General features: G+C 62.8%; 1 protein-coding gene across 3 annotated transcripts in view; it reads left to right on the top strand.

The window, feature by feature from the left end:
• The first annotated feature begins 13,078 nt into the window (after window positions 1-13,078).
• The window catches only part of PRKCZ (protein kinase C zeta), a 96,524-nt gene continuing 87,348 nt past the window's right edge, over window positions 13,079-22,254 (top strand). The window contains exons 1-4 of one of the 3 annotated variants that reach the window (XM_073797343.1): window positions 13,079-13,348; window positions 18,100-18,221; window positions 19,166-19,255; window positions 20,944-20,994. In XM_073797343.1, coding sequence (XP_073653444.1) covers window positions 13,278-13,348; window positions 18,100-18,221; window positions 19,166-19,255; window positions 20,944-20,994 — 334 coding nt within the window. In that variant the 5' untranslated portion in view covers window positions 13,079-13,277. The remainder of the gene's footprint in view (window positions 13,349-18,099; window positions 18,222-19,165; window positions 19,256-20,943; window positions 20,995-22,254) is intronic. The other 2 variants (XM_073797353.1, XM_033844911.2) reach the window with 2 other exon arrangements.

The raw sequence follows: 22,254 nt of genomic DNA, 5'->3' as shown, positions 1-22,254 counted from the left end.
TAGCTCGATGGGCTCAGGACAGAGGGACTTGGGGACCGAGACTTGAGGACAGAGGGGCTGGGGGGAGGCACGGGGGCTGGAAGAGTCACTCACCCCCAGTCCCTTGGGTGCATGGCCAGGGGTGCCACCTCAGTGCCTTCTGTACGTGGTGATGGGAGAACAGAGACCACCAAGTCCCCATGAACACCCAGCCCCCTCCCACATCTGCTGCCACCACAGGGTGGTGGCACAGGGTGACGGCACAGGGTGACAGGGTCACAGCTCTCAGCAAGGGGCCTGGGTCACCCCTGCACCAGAGCAGGGCAGGTCCTCGCACTCAGAGGGGACAGAGGCGACTAGAGGGGCGGCTGTGCAGCCGAGCTGGGTCGGGAATGCCAGGCCCAGTGCCCTGCTGTGATCAGCCAGGCCACGACCCCGCTGGCCCTGAGGTGCCCCCGCGAACCACCTCGAGGGGCGTGTGACGGTGACGTTGTGGGAATCAGAAAGTGTGCCCTGCTGGGCCACCTGCCCAGGGTGTGCTCTGTCCCCAGGCCACGGGAGCGGGCGCGGGGGCTGCTCACCCACTGCAGGGCTTAGCTGGCAGAGTGACCCCTGAGGCCAGCTGGTCCAGCCAGGGCTGCAGGGCCCAGCGGCCCCCTACGGGAGCAGCCGTGTCCGAGGCCTGCCTCCCACCCAGGGCTCACACCTCGAGCTCTAAGGCCCCTTACCTCCTGAGGACGCCTCCTCGCGTCAGGCTGCTCCTTGGGCCCCTGCTCTAAAGGACTAGGCTGCAGGGCTGGGCAGGCTCATCCCAGGGGGCAGGACCGCCCAGGGAGCGGGGCCTCCGGGCCCCAGAGTGAGTGACGTGGGAGCAGCAGGAAGCAGGTGGCCGAGAGGCGCAGAGCCTGGCTCTGGGTCGGCCAGGGCCCCAGGCCATGCCTGGCCAGCTCTGACAAGAGGCCAGTGACGCCTCTTTCTCCCCTTCCCAGATGGGCGCCCTCTGGCCTGTGTGTCTCCAGCAGCGTCCCTGCTCCCTCCTCCTGGAACATGGAGAGTGGCCCGGGGATGGGACGTCCAGGCCCCGACAGCGTCCTGAGGCTACTGGGCTGGGCCCGAGACCACCCACAGCACCCCCCGCCCCTGGCACCCGGGGTCCTGCCCTAAGGCCTGCCTTCCACTGGGGCCTCTGGCGGATGCGCGGGTGGGTTCAAGGTTCCCGGAACTGCTGTGCTCACCTGGGTCCGCTGCCAGGACCCTGCCCACCCCGGGGCCCGCCTCCCCCCACCTTCTTCATGGCTCGCAGGCTGCCCTCCTTCTGCCGCACGGTACCCACAGGGAGCTATTTCAAGCTGGGCTTTGTGGCCGCCTTGGGCACCCACGCAGCGAGGCCCGCCCGGGCAGGAGCCTTCGCTCGGTTCTGCAAGCGGCAGTCACTCCCTCTAGCCGGCAGCTGCTATTTCTGCCCGCATGTTTCCAGGGCCAGGAAGAGGGGCGGGAAGGGCTGACGCTCTTTAAATGCGAGTTCTGTTCCGGTGCTAATGGCACGAGCAGATTGAAGGCCAGGGCGGATCAAGGTTTGCAGCTGAGAGGAGCTGGCTTGGGCAGGGGTGGCAGCGCTTCCTGAGCCGGGGCACCTGGGCCAGGTGGCCGGGTGGGGCGGTGGCCTGGGCTCTGCGTGCGCCTCATCCCAGCAGGGACGGTCTTTGGCGGCTGGCAGCTTCCTTGTCTGTGTTCTCCCGTGGAGGCCGGGCTGCGTGTGCTGCCCACGTAGACTCCGAAATGCTCCCCTGAGCCTGGGACAGCTTCTTCCCCGAGGCTGGAGGGGACAGGGCCCCAGGTCCCTTCCGTCCACTGTAGCAGGGGGAAGACCAGCACGGACCCCTCCCCCTTCCAGTGAGGCAAAAGCCTAACTGTGCGCAGCCCACACCTGGGGGCGCCGTTTGGGTTCCCCCAAAAGCAGAGCTCGGGACAAGGACCTGGTAGAGGGAGTTTATTTGGGGGGAAATTAGTTTCCTGGAGTGGCCGTAGCAAAGTGCCACAGACTGGGAGGCTTAAAGCAACAGAGATTCAGGGAATTCCCTGGCGGTCCAGTGGTTAGGACTCTGCACTTTCACTGCTGTGGCCCGGGTTTGATCCCTGGTTGGGGAACTAAGATCCCACAAGCCACACAGCACGGCCAAAAAAGAAAAGAAAAAGAAAAACTCATGCTCTTACAGTTCTGGAGGCCAGGAGTCCAAGATGCAGTGTGGGAAGGCTGGGCTCCTGGAGGCTCTGACGGCAAGCCTGCCCCTGGCCTCTCCCCAGTTCCTGGCACTGTTGGCAATTCCGGGCGCCCCTCGGCTTGATGGATGCATCACCCCATCTCTGCCTCTGTCATCACGTGGCTTCTCTCTGTGTGTCCCTCCTCTTCTCATAAAGGTACCTGTCATCGGATTTGGGGCTCCGTAATCCAGGGTGACTTCACCTTAACTAATTATAGCTGCAAAGACCCTATTTCCAAATAAGGTCACATTCTGAGGTTCTGGGTGGACATGAATTGGGGGGGACACCGTTTAACCCAGTACGGAGGGTGACACCCCAGATGCAGGAGCAGGGTGTGGGGAGCACGGAGGAGGGAGGGAAAGTCCACAATGGGCCACCAAGTCCCATTCCACTGGGGACCCCTGCAGAGCCCTGGGGAGTGGGCCCCGAATAGTCCTTTCTTTAAAAAATTTATTTATTTATTTGTCTGAGCCGGCTCTCAGTTGTGGCACGCGGGACCTTTAGTTGCTGCATGCGGACTCTTAGTTGCAGCATGTGGGATCTAGTTCCCTGACCAGGGATCGAATCCAGGCGCCCTGCATTGGGGGTGTGGAGTCTTAGCCACTGGACCACCAGGGAAGTCCCCCAAATTGTCCTTTTGAAGAAGAAGGGTCTGGAGCTTTACCACCAACTCCCACCCCTGCCTGACGCTCTGGAGGGCACTGGAGACGCTGCACCTTACACTGGGGACAGCTGCCAGCAGTCACCCCGCGGCGCTCACGCCTGCTCAGGGTGGCGCTGGTCCTTCAAGGTGGCAGCTGTCACAGCAACAGCAACAAATGATAAGGACGTTTAGTGGAACGAGCCACAGTCGGTGCCACAGCTGTGGCCAGCCTGGGGCCATGATAAGAGGCCTCCTCCCCCTGCCCCGCACCATCCCTCGCCGGCCTTCTGCTCGCTAAGGTCACCTCTTGGTGCAGTGACCCACGCTGTATGAGGGCTGGTGCCACCTGTCTCAGACGGTCCACCCCTAGTCACAGGTGAGCTCCCACATCAATAAACTGTCCCCTGTCCAGCCTTACGTCCACCCCCGCCCCCCAATCCAACACCTTCCAGAGCGGCTCCCACACGGCCAAGCACGTGTGAGCCGCGGGCCACAGGTTCTCCATATATACGCCCGCTCAGGCTGTTGCGACTCGGTCCCGGCTGTCGGTCTGGATGCAGTGAGGGAGGCAGTGGGGGGTGGGGAAGAGTCTGAAGAGCGTGAGGGGTGGGGGGGTGGATCGTGTCCCCCGGGAGATGTGTTAAGTCCTCCTTTCTGGTACCTATGAGTGTGATATTGGATATAGGGTCCTTGAAGATGCAGTTAAGATGTGGGTTTAGATGAAGTCCTATGGGTTCAGGGTGGGCCTTAGATCCAACCCCTAGTGTCCTTATTTACAAAGAGGACACAGTGAGACAGGGAGACACCTTGTGGAGACAGAGGCAGAGAGGCGTCTACAAGCCAAGGAGCCCGAGGATGGCCAGGAAAGCAGCGGAGTCTAGGGCAGAGGCTGGCAGGGATCCTCCCCGCTGCCTGGAGAAGCAACCCGCCCTGCCCACACCCTGGTCGTGGGTTCTGGCCTCCAGACTCTGGGAAGAGATTTCTGCTGTCTGAAGCGCCCCCTCCGGTTGTGGTCCTTCGTTACAGCGTCCACAGGAAACGCATCCAACAAGCAGCCTTTGGCGAAGGCATCCGCCTCAGATGTATTCTTAGGGACCCCTGACAAGGGAAGCCTCTTTCCCACAAACAAGCGGGATACAACTCGGGGGTACGAGACCCTCAGGTGAACTCAGGCCTAAGGACCCCGCACCTCAGGCACTATTCCCCCCATCAGGGTCCTGATCTCAACTAGAGAGGCCTGGCGAGGTGCGCGGGCCGTCCTCGGGGGCGTCTGTCGCCTCACCTAGGATTGGACCTGGGGCCTGACGGTCAGCACCCGCTGCCATCTTGCTGCAGGAGCCAGGGTGGCCTGGAGAACTTTCCGGCTCTCCCCGCCTGCCCTGAGGCCACAGTCGGCTCCAGAGGCAGCAGAGGGAGGTGTGCAGGCCTCCCCTCACCTCCCATGTTCCACCAGCGAAGCCAGGCTGTTCATGACACCACTGAGTGGCAACCCCACGACTCTTCCAAGACCCGAAAGCAGCATCTGTGCAAGGACTTCAGTGCCTGGGGCGACCTTGGGAAGGGACCCCAGAACGCAGGAGCAAGCAAGGTGGGGACATGGAGGAGGAAAAGCCAGTGGAGTGTGGTTACTGAGCTGTCTCTGCAGGGTGGGGTTTCCATCCCCGGAGCCCCTCTGAGGGGCCCCTCGCCACGGTCCCCTGAGGATGGATAAGCCGGGTCCCCTCCCCCCACACCCACCCCCGGCCGAGGGCTGCCCCCTCACCCCGGGACATTAAGCCTCCACCCTTTCGGGCTGCCCCACCCCAGGCTGAGCAGGTCAGAGGAAGTCCCATGCGGGACAGCGGTGGAGATGGAACGCTGGCCGTGAGCTCGGGGACTGTCCCCCTGCTGCTCTGAGGTTGGAAGTGAGCTGAGGGGACCTGGCCCAGGTGTCAAGAGCCGCTACAAGGAGGTTCTGGATTCCCAGGGTAACCGGGTGATCGTTTGGGGGAAAATGAGCGCGTTCTGCCTCCCCAGGTATGGCCCCTTGGGTGAGAAGCCCTGTACACGCAGCGGCTGAGAGCGTGGGCTCCGGACGTGAATGCTTGTCATGTGACCCACCTGCCCCGGGGACCGTCACCTGTTAAATGGGGAGACGATGGTATAAGGTTGTCGTGAACATTAACTGCTATAATAATAAAAGGCACCTACAGCGTGCCTGTACCTTGTCCCACTCAGTAGGTGCTATTGGATGGCCCAAGGCACACGTCTTCCTGGGCTGCGAGGCGATTAGCCTGGTACAGGAGACACACAAAAGGTTAGTGTTTGGGTTTAGGTACTCGAAGTAGGATTTGCAGCGAAGACAGTACACTTGCAATCCGGGCTGTGGCTTGAAAATTCCCTGCAGTCTCTTAGGTCTCATTGAGCACAGCAAGGGCACTTCTAGGAGACGCTGGGGGTGGGGAAGGGCGTGCTGCCCTGCGGAGGAGAGTCCGTCCTGAGAAATGCGAGAGCCCCCTCTCCCAGCCCAGGGGGCTGCAGGAAGGAGAAGAGGATGGGGGAGGAGGAGGGGGCTCCCCCAGGCTCACGGGAGCTGATGTGTACACGTCTCCCTGACGCCAAGTTCAGTGAATTCACGCCGTGGAACTGGGCAAACACTATACCCGGGGCTTTGATTTTCGGGGAGCTGGTGTACCAGCACGGCAAGTGGCGTGTGACACACGGGAGAAGGGACACCCCTGTCCCCATTCTGGACTCAACACCATTTAGAGGTGGAGTGGCGAGGCCAGACAGGGCGATCAGACCAGGCGGGTGGTCCAGCCTCTGGGCTGCCTGCCCTGGTCCACTGAGGCTGAGTGAGGGGACCCTCGAGAGAGGCTGGGGCTCCACTGAGGCCAAGGAGCTGAAGGACAGCAAGGCAGAGGCCTGGAAGGGTCGCCAGCCGGGACACCGAGGGCAGGACACCCCTCCTGGGAGGCCTGCTGGGTCCGCCAAGTCAGGAAGCCATGTCCCAACTTCCTGCTGGGAGACTGCTCTCCACGGGACTCTGGGTCTCTGCACATCTTATGAGCAAGACGCTACCTGCCTTTTGTCCTGCACTGTCTCTCCAAGGAGGTCTGTTGCGCACACAGCTTGGACTTGTCCCCGCAGGGGAAGGGGCAGGGTTTTCTGCCTGGTATAAAATACTTGGTGACTGGACCTCAAGTTCATCTCCTATAACAGAACCTGCTGTGCACGCGGCGTCCACCTGGGCTGCCTCCCTTAAGGTGGCCCCTCCCTGGGTGGGCCCAGGTGCCCGAGCACCTGGATGGGGTAGCTGTGGGTTTAGTGTCCTTGGCTTGGGGTGCCCGCAGCCCCCCTCTCCCAGGTACCAAGGGCCCCACGCCCCAGGCCCGGCCTTCGAGCAGTCCTGGGAACCGTCTGGCCAGGCTGGGTGGCTTCCCCCCAGGGCGACCTTGAAGGCACAGCTCTCGGGACTCCCCTGAGGCACCGTGCAGATGGGGGGCAGATGGGGCACGGAGGGGCCTGCCCTGGGATCTGCGCTGGACCCTGGAAGGTGCTGCATCTCCCAGGGCTGCAGAGCCTCAGCCACCTACCCACCTGGGTGGGAGCTGCAGAGATGAAGTGAACTCCCATCCTGAAAGCAAGTGTTAACCCCACCTGCTCTTCCACGGCGAGGGTCATCGGGGGCAGAGAGGGCGGAGGGCTGCCTCTGGGTGCAGCTCGTTTTCCCTTGGGGACGGCAGCCAGGGCCCTGTGTCCACAGGAGGCTCCCGACCCTGGGTGACAAGGTCCCGGTGACCTTCTCCCTGCGCGGGGAAGCAGGGACGTTTTCCTCAGGCAGAGGCGCCTGAACACAGCCTCCCGCTGGACGGGGCCCTGCTTGTCCATCTGCTGGCTTCTGGGGCCACCCAGCAGGGGTCCTGGCAGAGCTGCTCCCGCCTGGCCTGGGTGAGCACAAGCTCAGGTGTGCGCACGTGTCTGCACACGCATGGACTTGTGTGTTGTGTTGCTTGTGTATGTGCCTATGAGTGTGCAACTTTCCATCTAAAGGTCATGCGGAGCCCGTGGCTGGGCAGGTCACCTCCCACGTTTGAGCCTGCAGCTGACACGGGGACAGCTGGTTTGCAAACGTTTGCATTTCCAGTTCTTTTCTTAAAGCAGATTCCCAGAAGTGGAATGATTGGACCCAATGATGCAGACGTGTTTTGTGCACTTGTCTCTGAAAGGTGGTCCCAGCTGCACCTTCCCTGCTGGACGGGGGCCTTCTGCGCGCCCTCCACCCCCAGGCTGGGGTTAAAGACAAGCAGTTTAGAAGCAATGCTGGGCTTCAGGCCGCGCCCACCTGGGGCCGCAGCCTCACGCTCTGATGGGCGGGCTCAGTGAGGCGGTGGCATCTCAGCCCGGTGGGTCCTGATGCAGGTGGCCTGGTGTGGACAGGCGAGGATGGGCGAGGAGCTCGGGCGGAGGGTGGGAGACCTGTCTCGGCTCCGCCACCGTGTCTCCCTGGGATGCCTCGTGTGGCTAAGATAGCGCTTGCTCCGTATTGCCATGGTGACCGTTCTTTGGGTGCTGCCGGCGCCGCAGGCTCGGTTTGGGTTGTAAACACAATCCCAGGCCGACTTGGGGACAGGAAAGCGGGACAGACTCCATTTCCCAGCGGCCTCAGGACAGGAAGCGCCCCTCCCTCCACGGTGCTCCGACCTGCTTGTCCTAGGCCCTGCTCTGTGGGCACGCCTGGCCTGAAAGGAGAGATGTGCGCCTGTCCCCATTGGCCTGGGCAGGTCTGGTCCCAGCCCTGAGACCCTGGACAAAGCACTGGGCCACCCTCACCCTCAGTGTCCTCCAGAGAATGGGGCACGTCCTAGGGGTGATGCCCGGCGCAGGGTCTGACCCTGGGGGTGCCTTGCCTCGCGGTCCTCACCCGTTCAGTGTGAGCCATGAACGTGTGGGAAGTGCCTGGCTCTGCAGCCTCCAGCCCCTCCCAGCCGAGCAGTCAGGGTCCCGCCAGCCCCTCTCCAGCCCTGGACACAGCAACCCCCGGTCCCTGCTTCCTGCCTCTGCGGACGCGGCCTCTCCCAGTACCTCCTCTGGCACACGCACACGGACACTGTCTGTCTGGGTCCAACCCGCAGACAAGCCTCGCCGTGCTTTGAAACACGGACCATCAGTGTAACTGACGGTTAAGCTGAGAATGCGCCACTGCAGGGGGAAGACAGGGCTGAGGTCCTCGGAGGGGTGACCTTGGAGCGGCCCCTCCCGAGGCTGGACTCCGGCCCCGCCCAGGACCCCGCGAGCAGCTCCGCGCCTCCGGCCGTGTCCACGCCGCGCCCTCTGCCGGGAACGCGCAGCACTGCGCCCGCGGGAAGGCGCCTGCGGGGGGCGGGCTCCGATGCGGCTCCACACCCCGCAGGGCACCGGCCCCGCCGCGGCGACGCACCTGCTCCAAATGCCGGCAGTGCCGGGGGAGAAACCGTCACCCTCTCCTGAAGGAAGCCCTTCGGGTACACACAGCTCCCGCCGCCGCCGGGTCTGCCCCACGCCGTAAGCCGTCCTGCTCCCTGGGCCCCCAGGGCCTTTCTCGGGCCGCCCGGACCCCTCTGCTCCTGCCCCACCCCTCCCGCCCCCAGGCCCCACAGCCAGCCTCCCTTTCCGGGCCCTCGGCAGACCTCGCTCTCTCCGACCAAGCTGCCAGGTCTGTGACCTGTCGCCCGCCAGGGTGCAGCGCCCAGTCGGCCCGCAGTCGACCTCCTTTGAATAAATGAAGGAGCAGGTGAAACGAATGTTGACATCGAACCCGTGTCTCCAAATCCCGAGATCCGAGACGAAGAAAGGAAACATCTGCGGCCCATCCCCCCCACAGCTGCGCGTGCCAAGCGCCTGTCCGCGGGCGTCGCGGGCTCTCCCGTGACCTGCGTGCTCCTCGCCAGGCCCCGCCCGGGTCAGTGTCACGCCTGGCGGGATGACCAAACACCCAGGCCCACCCCACGGGCCCAAGCAGATGCTGGCTCCGCAGTCACCTCTTCCTGGGCAGCCCCAAGTGCTGAGTCGGCACAGATGCCGCCTGTGAGCTTTGATGAGGAAGGCCCCCAGGCGGGGTTCTGAGAAGGACCCCTCAGGAGGGACCACCGACCCCCACGGGAGACCTCTGCTTCTGTCCCATGAGGCTCACCGAGCGTAAACTCCACCTGCCTTTCACCTTTCACCCAGAGGAGCTCAAAGTTGTTGAAAGTACTCATAAAGAACATTTAACAAAGCAAATCAGGGGGCGAGCCACACGCTGGCGGCCCACTCTGCCCACCTCCTCCCCGCGGTCCCACGGCGGGTGGGATGCACAGGCTGCAGCCCCGCCCTGGGTCCCAGGTGACAGGTGACAGGAGGGGCAGAAGGCCCGGCTGTGTTTGGGGGGGGCCGGGCAGGGGGAAGGTCTCCTCTCCCCGCACCTGCCGTGCTGTCGGACCTCTACAGTGAGCCATTGTCACTTTTATAATCAGCTAATAACAACAGACATTTGTACTTTTCGCTTTGGAAATAATAGGTGTTTGTGATCGTGAAAGTATATGAGGCTTTGTGGAAAATTGGGGAATATAGAAAGTGCCCAGAGTGAAGAGGACCAGCCCTCAGCTGCCAGGCCCTCGCGGGTCTGTCCCGCCTGTGCCTCCGTCCAAGGGTCACTGCCGCTCCGCCCCAGGTGACATCATTATGCTGCAGCCTGCCGATGGGTGGGGCCCAGAACAGGCCCGGGCTCCTAAGAGGACGACTGGTCCCAGCATTTCTGAGGGGTCTTCACCCATGTGTTCATTCATTCGTTCATTCCAGGTGTGCCAGATGCCTGATGCGGTGGGGATACAGCGGTGACCCAGGCTGACGGGATCCCAGCCCCGCCAAGTACCCAAACACCCCATGCCTGTGGCCAGGATGCAGGGCGAGAAGTGGATGCCAGGCAGGCTCAGCTGCCTGTCGCTCAGTCGGGACCAAGCCCTCTGTCCTCGAGGCCCTGAGAGGGATGGCTCAGTGGCCCTGTCCTCTGGAGGGGGTCTGCTGGCCTGGGCAGCAGGTCGTTGTTTTGCAGAACTTGTTGGTGGGGGGAGGGTCCTTCACCCTCCCCCCTCCGGCGGCCTCAGGGAAGTGTTCTGGGCACCGCAGGCAACCATGTGCCCTCACCCGGGCCTGGGGCTAGACAAGGTGGGGGACCCCTCCCCTCCCGGAATACACCTCTCTCCTCCCCAACCCCCATGGGGAACAGAGGCCCCACTCTCCAAACCCACCTGACCCTGAGCAGGCAGCTACCGGCCCCCCCTCAGACTTCCTCACCAGTACTGGGTGACCCAGCTTCCAGACTCCAGGACAGAGGGTCCCATGTGGCACTCAGGTCTGCAGGCGGCGGCCAGCACCCACGGGGCCAGCTGGAATGCTCGGAGCTCCTACCCTGACCAGGGCTTCCCTGGTTAGAAAGGGCTCTTGTGTCCGGTGGGGCCTTGGATGGGGCATGTCCAGGAGATGGTGCCCAGAGAAGGGACCCTCGCTAGCCCGTGCTGCCAGCAGGGGGAAGAGGGCATCAAGGACTGGACCCCCTGGCCCCTCCTCCTCTGCCCTCACCACGCTCTGAGGCAGGAAGTCAGAATGTGTGTGTGGGGGGACGGAGGGCGGGGGTGGTGCTGTGGGACGTCTTGCTCTTCTCGGCCCGTCAGGACGTGCCCAAGGCCGTGTGCCAGGCTGGGCTCCCGGTGGCCCAGGGGACACAGCCACAGTGCTGGCCGTGGGGCCAGGTGAGGGGCTGGCACAGGCCGCTGCATCCCACACACTCACCTCTGGGCCACAGGTTCCTGCTCCCTCCTGTGAGCGCCATGCTGCTCCCCTCACATGACAAACCCTCGGACCCCTCCCCTTCCACATGCACCTGACAGCCAGGGAACTCGGTGCCCACGCCGGGGCGTGGAGGAGTGCCCACGGGGTGGGGTCGGGAGCAGACTAACACGGACGTCAGGGATGTTGGGTAGAGACTCAAGGGAAGTGTGGGTCTGGGCAAAGGTGCCACAGCACATGCGAAGGCCCTGAGCCAGGAGGGAGCCAGGGGGCCGGTTGTGGAAAGAGCCACGTGAGGCTGGCGCGAGACCAGGCAGAAAGGCCTGGGGTCCCTGAGGACGATGCAGACCACTGCAGGTCTTGAACACCAGAGAGATGGACACAGATGGACTTAGGTTGGACCAGGTGGCAGCAGTGGAGGTGGTCGACACGGCAGGAATCTGGAGCTGCCAGGATCTGCAGATGGTGGTGGGCTGGGTGTAAGAGGGAGAGAAAGCAAAGGAAACCCCAGGAGTTTTGAGGTGAGAATGAGGAAAGAAGGGGTGGGTGCCCTGAGGTGGAGGATGGCATGTCGGGGAGCTCTGGCGGAATGAGAGGTGTGATGGTGGGGGAATCAGCCCAGCGGGGCCATCTGAGCTTGGGATGGTACTTCGAGCTCTAAGTGGACACGAGCAGCTCAAGGGCTTGAGAAGCACCCATGACTGAGGCGGGGGCGGTGGGGACGCATTTAGAGGCTGACGAGGAAGCGGCAGAGGCACAGGGGAGAGACAGCAGCGTCCTAGGGTGAGGACACTGCCAAGGGTCAATGCAGAAAAAGCTGACAGTTGGCCACTGTACTTAAAACACAGGAGGTGGTAGTGACAGTGGCCTCAGAGAAAGTGGCAGGAAAGAGAAAGTGGAGATAAGGCTGCAGAAAGCTCTGGGCAGGAGTTTGTTGTAGAGAAGAGCAGAGAAATGGGCAGGTGGGTGGACGGCTATGGGGCGCAGAGGGCTCTGTTTTTTAGGACGGAGAGTTCACAGCACCCTAAGTAGGTGAGAGGTGGGCTGTCAACAGGTTTCTCTGTGTCCACCTCTGGGGAGAATATGGGTCCTATGACCATAGGGACTATGTCCATGTGGTTCTCCAGGGACACCAGCACCCTGTACTAGGAGGCGCCAGGAAGCTCGGTGGAATGAAAGAGTGAATGAGAAATCCTTACAATTGTCCAGGTGAAGAGTGGTGAAGGCTTAGCCGGGACTGGAGTCGGGGGTGGGGTGGGGTGGTCAGAGGTTGCCAACGGGGTGGGGTGGGGAAGGGGAGGGAGGCAACAGGGGTGTGGCCCAGAGTAGGACAGGCCTTGGCGGGGGCGGCAGGGATGAGCGGTCTGTAGATCTCTGAGCCCGGGGTGCGCACCTGGTGCCCAGCTGAGATCCCACAGACTGCAGATTTGGGCCCCTGTGGATGCAACCAGTAAGGGATGGGCCCAGGATGCAGGCACCTGGTGGGTGCGGGCCTGGATATTATCCTAAGGCGACAGTCCGGAGCAAACGCACGGTGTTAAGAAGACCCAGAGAGGATGTGGATTCAGAAGTGAAGGTCACGGGCGAGCTGGACAAACGCAGCCTCCTTGTCCCGAACCGAGGAGTGAACTGGAGCAGAGGAGCAGGCTAGCGAGTGTAGACAAACCTTCCGCAGAAGGAGGAGGGCGGCTGCGGCCGGGAGAACCCACTGAGCCCGGACCTGCCGGCCGTGACCTTCGCTGGGTTCTCTGCTCCTCGCAGTCTGTCTCCGCAGTTGTAAGCTGGCCGGACGCGGGTCACGCGGTCCGATCGCCGTTCGGAATCCAGGGTCTGAGCGGCGGGCTGCACTCGTCACGGGCGACCCGTCCCCGCTGTCCCCTAGCCCAGCGGCTCGCAGACTCGCGCTCACCCGATTTACCCGGGCTTGTTAGCACAGACTGCTGGAGTTTCGATTCAGCGAGTCTGGGCTGGGCCGAAGGCTTGAATTTCCAACAACTTCCCGGGGCGCGCAGCGCAGGGGCCCCACCTGGGAACCCCGGCCCCGGGACCCCACTTCACCGAGGGGCCAGCGCGCGGGGCAGACAGGGGGCGTCGGTTGCCGGGCAGAGCCGGGCCGCGCGCGCCCCCATTGGCCCCAGGTGGGGCCGTGCCCCGCCCGACAGGTAGTCCGCCCCGCGCCGCGCCATTGGGCTGCGGCCGCGGGGTCCCCCGGGGATTGGCCCAGGTGGCGGCCCCGCCTCGACCTCATTGGCCGCAGGTGCCACCGCCTCCGCCCCGGGACCGCCCACCCCGCCGATTGGCCGCCGGCTGGGCCTCGGGTCGGCCATGTTCGGACACCCCCCGCCCCCCTCGAGGCCTGACGCCGGACTCCGTGCGCGCCCCCACCGGCGCGCTCGCGCCGGCCGCGCCCCCGTCCCGCCCCGCCCCGCCCCGCCTGCCGCCAAGTTCCGCGGAGTTGGCCGGAGCGGTGCTCATCTGTTCCCGTGCCGCGCGCTCCCTTCCGCGTTCCGCCGTCTACCCCACCTGCGCCCCGGCCCGGCCGCTGGGGCCCCGCGCCATGGCCCGAGCGTCCGGGGTGCAGCGCTGACGGCGGCCGGCGGAGCGCGCCATGCCCAGCAGGACCGGCCGCAAGATGGACGGGAGCGGCGGCCGCGTCCGCCTGAAGGCGCACTACAGGGGGTGAGCGCGAGCGCCCGACGGCAGGGCCCGGCCGGGGCGGGGGGCGTGTGCGCCGAGGCGGCGGGGCCGAGGACAGAGCCGGGCGCGGGGAGCTGCCCCCGACAGCGCCGGCCGTCGGCGACCGTGTCGTCGCAGCTTCGGGAGGCCAAGGGCTGGGGGCAGCCGGCCGTGGCGCGGGAGGGAGGGGACAGCGAGGCCCCTCCGGGCCCAGGGGCGTCCCGGGAGGTCCGGAGGCGCCAGCGCCTAGAGGCGGCCCCGGGCGAAGCGGGCGCTCCGGGCGCACTTGAACGTCACCGGCGGGAAGGTTCGCGGCCAGGGTGGGGTCGGACTGGCCCCCCGGCGCCCTAGCTCGGGGTCGCCGGGCCCAGCTCGGAGCGCGCGGCCTTGCGGGTCTCTCCCCGCCCCGACGAGATTTTCCTGGGGCTGGGACTTGCCCGGAGGGGAGGCGGGCGTCTGGCACGCCCCGCAGCCCCGGGCCTGTGTTGACACTCTCCCTGGAAAGTTGGCCGAAACATTGAGGCCACAGCCTGTAAGGACGAAAGTTTTTGTCAAATTGTGAAGATTGCTGGCAGGTTTTAAAAACCGAGGTTTTCCTAAACTTTTTCCAATGTACCCGACCAGCTCTCAGTTTCAGAACCGTTTCATGACCGGGTGAAGGGCAGGTGCGGTGAGCCGGCTGGTCGCGCGAATGGAGGGCGCCTGGAAGGGCTAGGGCCCTGCGTCCGCGCTCGGCGCCTGGATTCGACCTGCCTCCCTGTGAAATGGGGCGAGCCGGCGCCCGCAGGGGTCAGTGGCCGGAGCGCCTGGCCCGGCCCAGAGAGCGCTCGCTGGACTCTCGGTCGCGTCGGGACAGCCCTGGGGGGGGGCGGGGGGGCGGGGGGGCGGGGCTGCGCCCAGAGGCCGGGACCGCGCTGCGCGCTCGGTGTAGACTGAGGTCGGAGAAGTAGGAGCCTTTGCTGCTGCTTCTTTCCACTGGTGTTGGTCTCCGGGAGCCCCCAGATCGGACCTGGCTGCTCCCAAGGTCGCCTCTGCCGGGGAGTGGGGAGCGGAGCGGACCTTGGCCCCGCAGATGAACTTGGTGGTCTCGGCTGTAGTGGCACCGGAGGAGGGGCTTCGGGCTCGAGCTGGGGAGCACACCTTGTTTGGGGTGTCAGTCAGGCCTCTCCTGCCCGCTTTGCTGTCCTCAGCCTGACCACCTGGGAACGCAGTGGAGGGGGCAGCAAGGGGAATTGGTGGCAGTGCCCCAGAAGAAGGATTTCTGGGGGGGAAAGACTGGCCAGCCCACCTGAGGAGGCTGAGGGGGTCTTGTCTTTTGGCTGGCAAGGTGGGCTGCAGACTGAAGCTGGTGAGGTGTCAGCCAGGTCCTGCGCCTCGGCTGGTCCGAGGGTCTTGGCTCACTGAGGGTAAGGAATGGCTGCCGTACAGCAGAGACAGTCCTCTTCCCTTCCTGGAACCATGGAATAGAGCAACAAGTGACTGAAAATCAGAGTTGATCCTTAGTGAGAGGAAGTCCACACCCGGAGAGGCCAGGGGGCAGGTGGGAACCAGACCCCCAGCCTTCCCCCAGGACGAGTTCGAGTAGGCACTGCGCCAGGGGTGGAAGGCGGACCAGGCAGTTGCCGTGGGCAGAGTTCAGGGAGCCCCAGGGAGTTCTGGCTGAGCTGCCTGTCCGTCCCCTCCCCGGGCTTGGGCCCCTGGAGAGCGCTTTGGTTACCGGGGGAAATGTGACCTGTTGAGTCTGGTTTCCCGGCGATGAGGCCACACCCTATACTCTTCCCTCCTCTTTCCCGTCCCAACCTCCTCTCCTTCCTCTCCCCTCCCCTCCCCTCCCCCCTCCTCCCCTTTCCTCTGCCCCTTCGCAGTCCCCTCCCTCTCCTCCCTCCCCTCCCTGCTGCGGCTTCCTCCCTCCTTGTCCCACTCTTCCTTCTCTCCCTCCCACCCTCCTCATTTCTGCCCCAGGCTGACCGTTCCTCCTCGATCCCAGCTCCTCACGCCTCCCGGTGCTTTCCCTAAAGTGCTCCGCACTGGCGCCTCTAGCCGGGACGAGAGAGTCTGGCGTCTGAGTTGGGAGACAGTCCTCGGCGGGCGCTGACCTGATGCTGGCTCCGGAAAGTGTCCGCTGCGCTCCGCGCTCACTTATCCAAACCCCGCGGGTCCGAGTGAAATTCTTTCTCCGTGCTGCCACTGCAGGTTATTTTTAACCAGCAGGGCTGGGAGCTGAGGGTCAGATACATTGGAGACACTATTCTTTTTTTTTTTTTTTGAAATTTTAAGATCAGCTTATTAAGTTCAGTGCTGAAAGCCATCAGAAGAATATTCTCCTGAAAATTATTTTTTCTTAGAAAAAGAGAAAGGAAACTCAGCACCCTCTTAGCATGGCCACAGATGCGATGGCAGTCAAGCCTCTCTGAAGACGAGCTAGTCCATTAGTCAGTCGAGTCCCTCTCCTGTCGGCAGGACTGCAGTCTGGATCACCCTCCAGCCCCAGGTCATCCATTTCCTGGAACAAAGACTCATCTACCTCCGCGTTGTCTCCAGCATCTTCCAAGAACTGAATATCAGATGTGGAGACACTGTTCTTAAAAATAGGGGGTCGTCAGCCGCCCCCACTGGGGGGATGCCTTCTCCCCTCACCCTTTCCCATCCCCTCCCCTCCCTGCCCCAGGCCCTCCAGAGGCTTGAGATCACCGTCTCCCCCTCGCTTGCTGGGCCTTTGGAGGGTGTGCAGTCACCAGACAATGAGGGTGGGTCCGGGGGTCCGGCAGCTTCTGTGTTTTCAGGGGGTTTCCAGGTGATGCATGCTGGGTTTGGAGACCCTGCTCTGCCCGCTTTTCTGAGATCACAGGAACACTTGGCTGGATCTTCCTTCTCTGCAGCTCAAGCTTGTCTTCCAGAACTCTTATTGAGGGCCTGCTGTGTGCAAAGCCCGGGCCTGGGTGCATGGCTTGGGCAGACCCAGGAGTCCCGGGAGGGGCCATCCAGCAGGCTGTTGCCCCAGCCCGGGGCTCTGTCTTGGCGCCCTGAGCTGGCAGCCTCAGGATCCCGTTTGCTCAGAGATGCCTCTTGATTCGGGTTTGGGATGACATTAGGGGTGGTGGTCAGGGGTCTGGCCGGGGGTTGGGACAGTCCCTCCCCACTGGTGCCAAGGTCATGCGTTGGAGGGAAGAGCTGCAGTGCTGTCACTGGGTGATGAGCTTGGGGCCCAGGGGCGCCTCCAAACCACTGGGGAGCTGCCCACCTGAACTCTAGGCCCTGAAATGCTGGGGGGTGGGGGACTAGCTGCCACGTGGGGTTAGAACTGCGGAGGAGGGTCATGGGGCAGGGAGAGGTCAAAGGTGAAGGGATGGCAGACTGACTTCTAGAGTTCCCTGTGGCAGGGGGACTGGTGGATGCTGGGTCGTTGGCGAGTGTGGGCAGCGTGGGTACCAAGTCTGGGTGACCCCAGGATGATGGGGTGGGTGCGATGGGGGCTTGGTCTCTGGGGCCCCCGCTGATGAGCCGTGTGAGCCCTCTGTGCCTTGCATTGCCAAGACGTCGCAGGCTGTGGTGAGCTTGGGGCCCCGGGGACAGGTGCTGTGGGTCTGTGAGCAGATGGGGCCAGTTCCAACGAGAAGGGGTGGCTGGCTGGGGGCCATATCCCCCCACCCGCTAGGGTGAGCGACCCGTGGGCCGGGCCCCAGCTGTGGTGGGCGCCCAGCAGGCAGGTCTTAGTGGCCCTGGATTTGTTACCTGGTGGACGGAGACTCTTATAAACACACGTTTGACAGACTTCAGAAGCCAGCGGTGTTAGCGCCAAGCAGACCCTGCATTTCTCTTGTACAGGATGTTTCACGTCTTTCTTCATACGCTCCACACCCTTGTGGTGTCAGATGCTGGCAGAATTTCCCCAAAACTTGAGCGTATTCTAAAGTGGTTCTTGCTAAGAGTCTCCGTGAGCGTAGCCGAGTCAGTGCCCTCCCTGCTTTGGGTGGTGGGTGACGGGAGGGGACAGTGCATGGTGGGGGGGATGCCCCTCCCCCATCCTCGGGGGGGTCGAGCGTTTCCCTCGTGCTGACTTGCCTCACCCCCGAAGGGCCAGCCCTCAAAGGCTGACTGTGAGTCCCTGAGCTGTCTCCAGTGATCCAGCTTCTGCTTCCCTATTTTGGATGAAAAGATAAAAGGCAGTGACATTCTGGGACTGGCTTTTCCAAAAAACCGAACCTGGAATTCTGTTGTGGCCGCACCAAAGGCGCTCGAATGGTCCCTCCAGGGTTTCAAGAAGCTGCGGCCTTGGATTAATACGTTACCGCCTTCTGCCCCCACGCCCCCAGTTCCCGTCTTCTGAAGGTATATGACGTGGCCCTGTTGGCGCCGTGGAGGTTGGGGGACGGTGTGATGAGGCTGGTGGGCTTGAGCTGAACAGGCTGTGTCCAGCCGCCCCACCCTTCTTGGGTGACCGTGCTGGCAGCCTCACTCCCGGTGTCCGAGCAGGTCTGCCTGGCCTCCACGGGGGGTGGACGGTGCTTTCTGCCGCGCCCACCCTGGTCCTTCCGCCCCGCTGAGGCACATCCCCGCACCCAGACAGACCTTTCTGCACAAGGGCACTCGTGGTGGTAACTTGCGTAGACTGCGGGCAGTGGTTCTGGGGAGAGGCTGTAATATTCTCTTTGGGGACAACATTGCTTCATTTATTTGGTCAATAACTTGGTTAATCAATCATCAGTACTTCATGTGTGCGCCATGGTGAGACCTGTGCATCCTTTCTGCCCCAGGGACATCCTGATCACCAGCCTGGACTCCGCCACCACCTTCGACAAGCTCTGTGAGGAGGTGCGGGAGGTGTGCCACCTCCACCAGGGCCACCCGCTCACCCTCAAGTGGGTGGACAGTGAAGGTAGCGCCTGGGCGCGTGTCGGGCGGGTTGTGAACCTCTGAATCTGTGCGCAGCCCCTTCTGGGGGAGACGGACGACCTTGGAATTAAACCGGTTAAATTTAACCAGCTTCCCCACTGGGGTCGTTGGAAGCTGTTTCCTGGGAAGAGGCTGCGACAGGTGCGTGGACAAACTGGGCGGGGGGGTGGGGGGTGAGCTGCCCCTTGGAGGGGGAGCCACCCACCCCCGCAAGGCCAGCTCTGGTCTGGGCACCAGGGAGAGGCTGCAGGGTCTCCTGCACACCTTGCACGGCTCCTTACCCTCCTTACGTGACCTTCCTTCCCCATATCCCGGGTTTTTCTGTTGGGTGATTTGGAAGCTGAGCTCTTCATTTTCTCGGGGAAGTGGGGAGGGTAAGGGTGGCCGGGGCCCCAGGGTCCATCTCTCCTTCCCTCTCCCTCCCTCCTCTCTACCCCCCCACTTCCTTCTTTCCTGCTGCTGGACACACTTCGGAGAAAGCTGAGGGTTTGGGAGACCATCCAGGAGCTCCCTGGCAGCTCTCAGCCTGGACAAGGGGCAGGCAGGTCTCTGGCCGTGCCCCTTCCCGCAGGCACCTGGCCACGTGGGGCGCTGGCTGTCTGTGGATCTGTGCCCCTGTCCAGCTGCAGCGGGCAAGGAGCCCTTCCCTCCGCTCTAGGACTGGCTAAGTGTGTGCTTACTCTCACCCTGGCCGGGAAACCTAGGACGCCTTAGCTCCCCGCGTGGCCTTCTCAGGCTGTGGGTGAACTCATTGCCCTTATAGGCTTAACTGGTTCTGAGGTCGGGCCCTGGCTGGGGTGACCTGCTGGTCAGGCTGGGCAGCTGGTCACAAGCAGTGAGACTACCCTCCCAAACTCGGGTGCCCGCCACCGTGAACCCCTCTGCCTTGGGCCTGCGGTGGCCTCATCCATGTCTCTTGTCCACCAGGTGACCCCTGTACTGTGTCCTCCCAGATGGAGCTGGAGGAGGCCTTCCGCCTGTCTTGTCAGCGCAAGGACGAAGGGCTCATCCTTCACGGTCAGTGCCGGCCAGAGGGTGGTCTGGGGAGGGTGTGTGCGTGTGTGTGTGTGCGTGCGTGTGTGTGTGTGCATGTGCGTGTGTGTGTGTGTTGGGGGGGGCGGGGGCGCTCTGTCAGACCAGTAGCCACGTGGAGGATCGCGGTTTAAGATCTTAGGATGCCCGAGAATGTAAGGATGTGGGATGGGATGCAATGGGGTTTTTTTCTCTTACATTTTATTAACCCAGATAAAATTGCTCTTACTTGTAAGGAGAAGCCCAGGTCCTGGAGCTGGTTAGCCTTCACTGCCCTCGTTTCCTGGGGGCAGCATCGCTTACCTGCCCCCACCTTTCCAGGAGCTCCGAGGGCCTGGGGCCCACGTGCCTGCTGGCAGAGCAGGGACAGTGCTGCAGCCCTGCCCCGGGGCAGATGAGACCCTCCCCGTGGCTTTCTGCAGGCTCACAGCCTCCCTCCGCTGGTTAAGCTCAGCGCGGGGTAGAAATTGAGTTGCGGGAAGTGTTCTTTGCTATCGTCTTTAAATCGCAGGTTTTCAGGCTGTGCCCCCGGCACTTTGGGGTTCCGCAGGGTGTCTGCCGAGAGAGCGTAGTTCTGGCAGCTGTGGCCGCCCTGCCACTCTGCAGCCACTTCTGGTGCAACTTATAGTCAGGCGGGGGCCGCGGACGGCTGAGCCCAGGAGCCAGGACCGGCGCACGAAACCATCTATAGTGTTCTTTTTTTTTTTTTAATTTAATTAATTTATTTGTGGCTGCGTTGGGTCTTTGTTGCTGCGTGCGGGCTCTCTCTAGTTGCGGCGCGCAGGGGCTGCTCTTCGTTGCGGTGCGCGGGCTTCTCGTTGGCAGTGGCTTCTCTTGCTGCGGAGCATGGGCTCTAGGCGTGCGGGCTTCAGTAGTTGTGGCGCGCGGGCTCAGTAGTTGTGGCGCACGGGCTTAGCTGCTCCGCGGCATGTGGGATCTTCCTGGACCAGGGCTCAAACCCGTGTCCCCTGCATCAGCAGGCGGATTCTTAACCACTGCGCCACCAGGGAAGCCCCTGTCCACGGTTTTCTGTTGGACCATCGTTCTCTCTGATGCTGGACTCGCGGTTGGTTAAAATACCTAGTTTGTCCTTTGTATGAACGTGGATTGAACGTCAAACCTACGCTCGTCCACAGCATGGTGGTGGTTAGCATGTCTGTGTTGACTCAACAGTGAAAGGTTTGGTACTTTCAAAATTCACTCTATTTTCTAGATTAAGAAAAAGGTCATTTGAGCTAGGTTTTAATACGTTTAACCTTTTCTAGTAACTTACTGTGGAAGCCCAGGGTATATCTTACGACGCTTCATTTTGAACTCCATTTTGAGTGTAAAGAAGTGGACCGAAATGTGCTTTTTTCAAAAGTCAGTTTTCGAGGGAATTTCGGTTTTTTCCCATTTCCGTATGGACTTATCCATACACATCAGGAGTCCTCCTGGGACGGCTCTGCTCTCTAGACCCCTCTGGCTGCTTTTCCCCCTGAATTATTCCGTGCAGCTCCGTGTCTCGTCAAAGGGAGTTTGGCACACATCCATGTGCTGGGTTTGCCTTAATGAGCGTCTCCCAGGAGCAGGCTCTCATCGCAGCGGGGGCTCTACGGGCAGCCTGACTCCCAGCAGGACTTCTCACGAGGCCGCAGTGGGCACTGACGCTCTCTCTCTGTCTCTCTGTGCAGTTTTCCCCAGCATCCCCGAGGAGCCAGGCATGCCCTGTCCGGGAGAAGACAGTGAGTACCGCCTCTCCCATGACCTGTGTCACAGTGCTGGGTTGACGTGTCTGCTCTGCGAGGCGGGGGAGGATGGAGCTTGGTGGCCCGAGGCTTAGGTGCTCCTCGCAAACAGTCTGAAAGCAGAGTGGGCAGCGGGTGTGGCCTCGTGTGGGGTTTTCACTGGTGTCCTCGCCCTTGGCTAGGGGTGTATCCACCATCAGACAGGGCACCGGCTTGGTCAGTGATGCCATGAGGTAAAGCCCAGGAGAAGCCCTGATGCCCCCCGGCGGGAAGGGGCCTGGCTGGGATGGCTGGACACTGCTCCCGTGTGTCTGTCCCAGCTGCGGCCACCCCCAGTCATCGGCCCCTCCTAGTCCATACCGGGCCCCCCAGGGAGGCATCCGTTCCTCCTCCACGGCAGGTCTGTTGGTTGAAGATAGAGTCCCAGGGGCCGTGGGTCGGAGGAGAGCTTCTGACCACGCCCCGGAGGCCCCCGATGAACAGCGTGCCCTGCCTCGTCTTTCGGGGCAGGGCCCCCACTGGATGGGGCGAAGAGAAACTTTACACCAACGACCAGACCCTCCTCGGGCCCTGGCCGGGTGCTGAGGGGCTCTGGACCCCGGTGGCCGCTTGTTCGGTTAGGGGGACTTGGCTCCGCCTCCTGCCAGCAGGGGTCCCAGGGTGGGCTCCGGATCAGGTCCCTGGGCCCGGCCTCTGGGTGCCAGCAGCGTCCTGTGTGGGGTGGGAGCAGATTTGAGCAGAGGCCGGACTTGGGTGCGTGACTTGCATTTCGGGGAGCAGTCGGGGCTGAAGAGAGATTTGGGAGCCCTTAGCATAGAGGAGGTTGTTGAGGCCACGGAGGGTGTGGCCAGTGACGAGGGCCGGGCCTCGGGGTCTCCCAAAGAGAACAGGGGACCCTGGAGGAGCAGTCAGCAAGGCCATGGAGACATCCTGATCGTGGAGCCCTGGCGGGAGTGGAGCAGGCAGTCTGAAGAGGCAGCAGCAGCCCAGGGGCCGTCAGGAGGTGCTGCCCCAGGGGGCGGACGTGAGGGGCAGGTCTGGGAAGGCTGGGGGGTGGGTGAGCAGTCCCAGTGCGTCCTGGCTGGAAGGCAGATATCCGCTGGTGGTAGATAAAGCCAGAGGTGGGGGGCGAGCCTGGAGCTTCTGAGACCTGGAAGCCGCCCTAAGAAGGTGGACGGGGGGCGGGGGGGAGTCAGTCCCACGAGTAAGACTTCCTGGCCGCCGCCCGCCCCGTCCAGGACAGCAGGCTCCTGTGCG

The sequence above is a fragment of the Tursiops truncatus genome, chromosome 1 (genome assembly GCF_011762595.2).
Source record: "Tursiops truncatus isolate mTurTru1 chromosome 1, mTurTru1.mat.Y, whole genome shotgun sequence".
Lineage (NCBI taxonomy): Eukaryota > Metazoa > Chordata > Mammalia > Artiodactyla > Delphinidae > Tursiops > Tursiops truncatus.
This window is presented reverse-complemented; position numbering and strand designations above follow the sequence as displayed.